Source organism: Salvia splendens, chromosome 14 (assembly GCF_004379255.2).
Source record: "Salvia splendens isolate huo1 chromosome 14, SspV2, whole genome shotgun sequence".
Taxonomy (NCBI): Eukaryota; Viridiplantae; Streptophyta; class Magnoliopsida; order Lamiales; family Lamiaceae; genus Salvia; species Salvia splendens.
Genome location: NC_056045.1, coordinates 20,225,338 through 20,233,528, shown reverse-complemented (window position 1 = coordinate 20,233,528; position 8,191 = coordinate 20,225,338). Strand labels below are relative to the sequence as shown.

Here is an 8,191-nt window from a genome sequence, read left to right as displayed (position 1 = left end):
GAGAATGTCAATGTAGTCTCTTTGAAATCAGAAAGAGTTTATCAAAGCCCATCTGCGAGTTCTCTAGCACCCACAGACGGACCCAATCATGAAAGAGGCCCTGAGTCCAGCGCCCTTGAACAAGTCACTGAGAAAGGAAGGATGGTCGAATTAGAAAATGAAGTCGTGGTGATCCAACCAAGTGATCTTCCACCAAAGAAGACTGACCCAGGGGTGTTCACACTCCCAATTTCTATCAGAGACATTCGAATGGAGCACGCAATGTGTGACCTAGGGGCTTCCATCAATATTATGTCGTATTTTATATACGAAAAGCTGGGAGAAGCTAAGCTCATCAAAACCAGTATGATGATACAGCTAGCACACGGGTCTTGCATTCTCACCCCGAGGGAGTTCTGAAAGATGAAATCGTCAAGGTAAACAAATTCATGTACCCCGCCAACTTCTTCGTCATAAAGATGACAGAGCAGGGAGCGTATGAGTCTACTGGAGTCCTTTTGGGAAGGTCATTCCTATCTACAGCCAGCGCAGTCATTGACGTCCGCCATGGGACGATGAATCTGGGTTTTAAAGGAGAGCAACTTACATTCGACATTGATAAAGCTGTGAGGAAGCCACAGAACAGTGAAAGCATGCAATCGGTGGATACTATCAGACCTTGGGAGCAAAAGTATCCAGAAAATGAACTCTTCAAAAAACCGCCATTTGATTCCACTGAAGATGAACAACTTAAGAGGGAAGCAGCTAAATGGTTTGATGCAACGATAACTGGGGAAATGGATGATCAAGCCATTGAGAGGGCAATTATGGATTTCTGTAAGTCACCACGACCTGCTGAGCCAAAAGAGACCACTCAACAGGCAAGGGTCGAAAAACTACCTGACCAAGCCGCCCCGTTGAGAGGAATGCTGAAGGAAAATCCCTCGCCTACAAGGCAACTGTTGTCTCTACCTACATCGCCAGTTACCTTCAAAAGCTTGTCCAATCAGATGTACCAAGAACCAGTCAAACCAAATATGCAAGGACAGTGGGGACAATTGATGAAGGAACTGAGGCTGGGACAAGGGGTGGTCAAGTGGAGAACAACAGACTTGATAGAGATTGACCCAGATCCGTGCATACATTCCGCCATGTTAGAAGAAGGAGTGACACCCCACCTTAATAGACAACGCTGACTCAACCCCACTTTGAGAAAGGAAGAGCTCATAGTGGGGCAGAAAGAGCTACTCTATCAGTGTCAACTCAAACTGATATCTAGAAGGCGGAGTTTGAAATTGGCAGACCCTCGTACCATCATGACAATGCACACACAGAAGGCAAACATACTCCAAGGAGGCCCCCCAATTCGTTCTCCTTTGTGGTAAAGAGTCATCGGGTTGAGCCCCACGGAGACAAGACCGAAGCAGGCATAGTGGAAGAAATTCCACTAATCTTGCCTACTCTCGTCCAGTGAGCAGTTAAAGGAGTGATCGGGTACTCGTGGGTAGTCTGCTTGATCAAGCAACAAATTCTTAATCTATTAAACTGATCAAGTGACATCCTAGGGGAACTCGGTCAAATTCTTTGTAGTTAGTGTAAATAATTTTTCGTGTGTTAGTTTTAATTCTTAGAAATTAAAAGTCGGAAGTAAGGATGGACGCAGATCAAGTGGAACTATTTGAGTTTTCATCTGGAATTAATTGTCTACTTGATCAGTGCAACTCGAATTTAATTGGTGGTACAGGCCTTTCGTTGATCAGGGCAGGTGATGAAAGGACGTGCGCAGACTGAAAGGGTGTCAGGAAGCGCCAACTGCCGCATTGGACAGAACGTCCTGGAGAGAGGAAGGAAGCGTATCAAAGAAGCTAAGCCAGCTGGCACTCTGAAAGGACGCACCTGTACGTGAAAAGTCGCAAAGATCTGAACAGTCGCAGGGATCTCAACAGTAGAGGATCCCAACAGCCGCAATATCAGTATAAAAGGCAGGTCTTAGATATCACTTTTAACCAAATCGCCTATAGTACATTCTCTATGCTCTCCATTACCGCTCTAAGTTCAAGAACCCTTGCCCAACACCATCATCCTTTTCATCAAAGCATATCACAATTACCAGTAAGCAATGTTGCTTGAACAACTCCCAACTTCATCCTCCTCTTCCAGTTCCGGTGCCGACAGTGAGGACCGGAGGACCTTACCCCAGGCCCAAATTGAAAACCCTAGCCCATTCTCTCAACCTCCACCACAAACAAACGCCGCTCCACCTCCCGAGGTGGACGAAGAAGCCATCAGGCGCTAGATAGAATCCTTCGGAGTATGCCCTCCGATACGGATATTCCGACCGTTTACGCCACCATTAAAGCCCGACTGGGGATTTCCCTGTCAAGGGACCGAGCCACAACTTCCACAACCCCAAAATCCTCCCGAAAACCCTCAGCATCTCTTGGTCAACCCCCCAGAAGGCATTGAGTATATACCCCCCCAATCTCAGTCATTTCAAGTTTAAACAATTTTATTTTTATTTATTTTTTATTTGTATAACTGATATTTTGCTCCACCTCACACTTAGCCCTGTGTTGGGTCTAAGTGTGAGAAGTTATGCATGTTCGTTTTGCTATGTTTTGCCTATGTGTTTCGTTTGTTGTTTTTATGTTTTCATACGCATGTTTGATTGTTGGCACTGTCTCACACTTAGCCCAGTGTCTGGTCTAAGTGTGAGAAGTTTTCCTTATTTTTTCTGATGTGCCGTTGCATGTACCTAAACCCTTTTTCCACTGCATCCAGTCCCTCGAGGACGAGTTCATATGCAGTGGGAGGGGGGAGGGTACGCTCTAGAAAATGAAAGTCATACATGTACCGTTGCATGTAGTTTTCCTTATTTTTTCTGATGTGCCGTTGCATGTACCTAAACCCTTTTTCCACTGCATCCAGTCCCTCGAGGACGAGTTCATATGCAGTGGGAGGGGGGAGGGTACGCTCCAGAAAATTATAGATTAAACCCCCTCCCGAGGTGAGAAACCTGTAGATTAGGTGCTAGGATCGAAGTCCCCTTCTAATCCTAAACTCCTAACTCCCAAAAGCTCGATTAGGTCAATGACCTCACTCAAAACCTCAACTCTCCCGAGTTCTATTGTATTAAGGTGTGAATTATTCTTCTTTCCAGATTAATTATTTCATCTCCCGATTAATCTAATTAATCCTACACAATCAAGTGGTGATCAAGAAATTGAAATGAATAAACCCAAGAATAATCAAATAACTACAAGAGCAAGGCAAGAACAAAATCAATCGGATAAAAACTATGAAATCAGTGCATCATCACCAAGAATTCTACAAGAGATGTTTAGCTACTCATGTTTATAGAGAAAACCATGTTCAAAACAAATGAATTCAACAAATACATGAAGTAAAGATAGTAAGACTCCTGTGAGATCAATCGATGGATAGGTGACTTCAATCTCCCGGTTGGAAGTCTTCAATCTTCAATTCTCTCTCTCAAAGGTGTGCTTGGGGTGGTGTGTGAGTATAGGAGGCGTTAGGTGTGGTGTGGAATGAACCCTAGGCTTCTTCTCCTCTTAATCCCCTTCAAAAATCGTGTTTTTGGCATAAAAATACGTCAAAACAACGTACCCGGGCGGGTGGAATTATAAAGGGTAAAATTCACCCGGCAGGGTGATGATTTTCGACCAGATTCTGCTCCATTTGAGACACCCGGCCGGGTGGATTTACAGGGTAATAAATCACCCGGCCGCGTGAGATTTTCTGGACAGCGCAGTGTTCGTAAAACGGCCATATCTCTCTCATCCGAACTCCGATTGGGGCATGTGAGGTACCTACGTGAAGTTCTTTCGAAGACGAAGAGAATGATGTGCATTGGGGGTTGATTGGACTTCAAAATCTCCAGTAAAATTGTCTCAAGCCAAGACTGCTGCACATCCACCTATTTTGCACCTTTTTCTACACATTCTTAACAAAATGGTCAATATACCAACATAATACAGAAGTAGATGTAAACACGCCTAATAATAGATGAAATATGATCAAATTCATACAAAACCACCCTCTAAAACTATGTAAAATCCAAGTGTGTCAACTCCCCCAAACTTACATAATTGCTAGTCCTCGAGCAATGAAGAAAAAGAACTAAAAGAAGACTTGGATTTAAAGGGGTTTTAGACATCATCATCGTCTCAAAGAATATGGAATAAAGGAGCATATCACAATACAAATTCTATCAAGTTAAGCGGTCGAATGCACTTTTACTACTAACTCGTATATCACCTTGGTTTCATGCTTCACTCGGGATATATATGTGTGTGTATATTCACCTCACTAAAAAGTGTATAAGATATCAAGTATTCACTCAAATCAAGCAAAAATGCATGGTTTACCATAAGCTTGCTCAATGTCTAACCTCTCCTCTACCTCGTGTGACAATAAATCAAGAGTCCGAAAGGTCTTTTATTTAGGTTATAATGTAGGCTCTTTGGTAAGGTGAAGAAATATTTGGCTAAAGTGACTGAAATTCCCAAAACGTAAAATCCTAAGAAATCACAACAATCAACTTTTAACTTCAACCATTCTCAAAACGCTTCTCAGTAATAACTAGACTTTGTCTAATTTCTTCACAACTTCCAAAGACCTCAAATTATTCTCTATATACAATTTTTTTTCTTTCTTCTTTTTCCTTTTTTTCTCTTTTTTTTTCTTTTTCTTTTTCGTTCACGTTTTTTTTAAAGAACAAACTCAACCAACCTTTTTCAATTATACTTTCCCAACTCTTCTTTTCAAATCTCAACAAATTTAGAGTCTAGGATTCTCAATCCACTTGATTAGCTTGACAAAAGAAAAGGCTTAAGGCTCAAACTTGGCTAACAAGGGTGTTATATACTAAGGTTAGTATTTAGGTAAAAATGAGGCTAACAACGATGGCCTAACATCTTCCCCTATATTTAAGGTCACTATGTAGACTCAAGAAGACCAGGAGCAAGTTCTAGAAACACATGCACAATTGATGATAAAACACACATGAAAGAATTGAAGGCTCAAAAATCTCACTTGGGTAAATAGCATGAAGCAAGGCAAACAAAGAATTCGTTACTTATGCACCCTATTACTCAAACTCTCAAGTCAATGGTCAAGTGATAGTTCAAAATGGATGGTTCTTTTATCATAGACGACTAGTCTTCACCCCAATTACTACCAAAATTTTTTTTCAATTCAAGCCCAAAATTTTCAATCAATCACAACTAATCAATCTAAAGCAAAAATAAAGCAATAAAATAAGTACCTCATTAGTGTCCCTATCCACCATATCATCCCCCAAACTTATTCAAAGCTTGCAAAGAATAAGTTTGAAAAGTTGGTGGAGAAGGGAGACTTACATGGTATGCAAGTAACACAAAACACACCAAAAACAAACTGAAACGATAAAATTAAAAGTTACCTACTAGGGGTTACCTCCCCTATAGTGCCTTTGGTTATCGTCATTGGCTCGACGTCCTCCATGAGCTGCATCATGTCACGCCATAACTAGTGGTGTTAGACTTTCTGTCAATATTGGAAGCATATGATCTAGCCAATCTCTTCTTCCACCAAGTATTTTTCAGAGCTCCATCAGAAATTTTGGTTTCCACTTTGGGTGAATTTTCAGCTTTTGTTTTCTTCACCTTCACTTTAGGATTTGATGTAGTCTCTTCTTTAGAAATTGATCCACCACATGAAGCAAACATCCATTGCGGTAAAGAAAAATCCCCAAATGTGGACTCAATTTCTTGTGCCTTTTGGACCTCTACAGCGTGCACAGCTTTGCACTCCTTCTTCATAACAAGTTTTTCTTCCTCACGACTCTTCATAGCATTGTAGATAGATAGGATGTGACGTTTGTTGCCCATATGAAGAGTGAGCTCTCCCTTTGCTACATCTATCAGTATTTTTCCCGTTGCAAGGAATGGGCGCCCCAGGATAAGCGGTACATTCACGTCTTCTTCCATATCCAACACTACAAAATCGACGGGGAATATGAAGTCGTGTACCATCACAAGAACGTCCTCAACAATTCCTTTGGGATAGGTGACGGTTCTATCTGCCATCTGTAGCGTGATTGTTGTCGGCTTAAGAGTGCCGATCTTCATCTTTCTGAAAAACGATAATGGCATCAAATTTATACTCGCCCCCAGATCACAAAGTGCCTTTGTCTGTCTGTCATTTCCAATGACGCATGAGATGTTGAAACTCCCAGGATCTTTAAGCTTGGCCGGTAGCTTTTTCTGAATTATGGCACTACAGTTTTCAGAAATGTTCACCGTCTCATAGTCAGTCCACTTCTTCTTCTTGGAGAGCACATCTTTTAGAAACTTTGCATATGTAGGCATTTGCTGTAACGCCTCTACCAACGGGATGTTGATGTTCACTTTTCTAAATATGTCAAGAAACCTAGAGAAGTGATCATCTAGTTTCTTCTTCTGCACACGCTGTGGAAATGGGATCTTAACCTCAGTAGGGGGTGCAGGTATCACAGTACTTGCCTTGGGAGGCGGCACCTCTTCCACTGGTTCTTCTTCTTCCACCACCTCTTCTACCACTGTCTCCTCTTGAGAGATTTTCTCCTTCTCTGCAGGCATGGTTGGGCCTTCATAGCTCTTTCCACTTCTCAGATTAATGGCTTTGCAATCCTTACAGTCTTTAGGATTTACAACCGTTTGTGAAGGAAATTGGCCTGGTTGATGCTGAATACCCACAGCCTGTGAAACCTGGCTCATCTGGTTATCGATGCTCTTCATGTGAATATTCAAGGCATTCACATTAGCTTCAACCTGCACTAGCCTTTTGTTGGAGTCTTTCATGCACTCTCCCGTTTGTTTCATAAAAGTCATTAACACATCTTTCAGCTCATCCTTCTTCGGTTCTATGATTTGGCCATCTGATACCTGGAATCCGGGTGGTGGTTGCAAGGCATTATTTGGGTTCCCGTAGGACAAGTTGGGATGCACCTTGTTCCCATAGTGGTTGTAATTGCCTCCTCCTAGGTTGGGGCGGTAATTGTTGAAATTTCTGCTATTGCCACCTTGGTAAACGTAGTTTACATCTTCAACTCCTTGTAGCATCTCAGTCCCAACCTGTCTTGTTCCCATATACCCAAGCTTGTCAGATAGGAATTCCAGCTGCTTGGATATTGTATCCATCCTATCAAAATCGGAGGTGGATGCCACTCTATAGGATTTGCTTCTATCGTTTCTCCATCCATCATCATTTGAAGCCACTCTCTCAATCACCTCAAGTGCTTCAGCTTCTCCCAACTTCAAGAGAGATCCTCCGGCGCTCATGTTCAATTCGCGCATTGCCTCCAGCGTGCCTCCCCTGTAGAAGGTTAAGATTTGTTGCCCCGGGCTTAACCCGTGGTTGGGGCATCTTCTCATCAACTGCTTGAATCTTTTCCAGGCCTCCATAATGTTCTTCTGAGGTTGCATCTTATATTGAATGACCTCTGCTTGGCGTTTGAGTGCCTCGCTAGGTGAATAGTATTTCTCCAAGAACAGCTCTACCATTGCATCCCATGTGGGCACAGAGTTAGGACCCATGCTGTCATACCAGTCCCTTGCATCGTCTTTCAAAGAGAATGGGAATAATCTGAGGCGGACTTGCTCATTTGTGACTCCGTTCGCCTTCACTGTGTTGCTGATTTGTATGAACTTGGTGAGGTGCTTGTTGGCATCTTCTGAGCCTGTTCCACCAAATGCGTTTGCTTCTGCTCTGTCTATCAACCCCGGTCTTAATTCAAAGCTATTGGCCGCTATCCCCGCATTGTTGACTGGTGGATTAGTAACCTGTCTGTAGGCAAACTGATTTTGTACGGGCACTGACCTCACATTCTGCTCATCCAATTGCCTCTGCATGTTAGCCAGCTGCAGACGGAGTTCACGAATGACAGGATCCTCATTGTTGTTCTCCCCGCCGTTCTCCATTAGAATTGGAGAATGAGGCTCGCACTGTATAGGTGACGGAAGTGGAGATGGACTTGGTGATGGAGTTCTCTGGATAGGAGAAGGTAGACGCCTGTGAGCGGGTGAAGAAACCCGAATCCTTTGGTTTAACCTTCTCTGTGCGTTCCTCCTTCTGTTGGATGCTTCGATCTTTGGATCGATAAACTCTAGAGGTGGACCTTTAGAACGTGTGTGCAAACAACCTGAACAAGGAAACACATCTATTAGAGAAC

The 8,191-nt window shown here is 42.9% G+C and overlaps 1 protein-coding gene across 1 annotated transcript; it reads right to left on the bottom strand.

The window, feature by feature from the left end:
- Nucleotides 1-5,492: 5,492 nt before the first annotated feature.
- Nucleotides 5,493-7,940, bottom strand: LOC121764318. The gene has a single exon (XM_042160360.1). It carries the CDS (start codon nt 7,938-7,940, stop codon nt 5,493-5,495), a length of 2,448 nt encoding a protein of 815 aa, XP_042016294.1.
- Nucleotides 7,941-8,191: the final 251 nt, after the last annotated feature.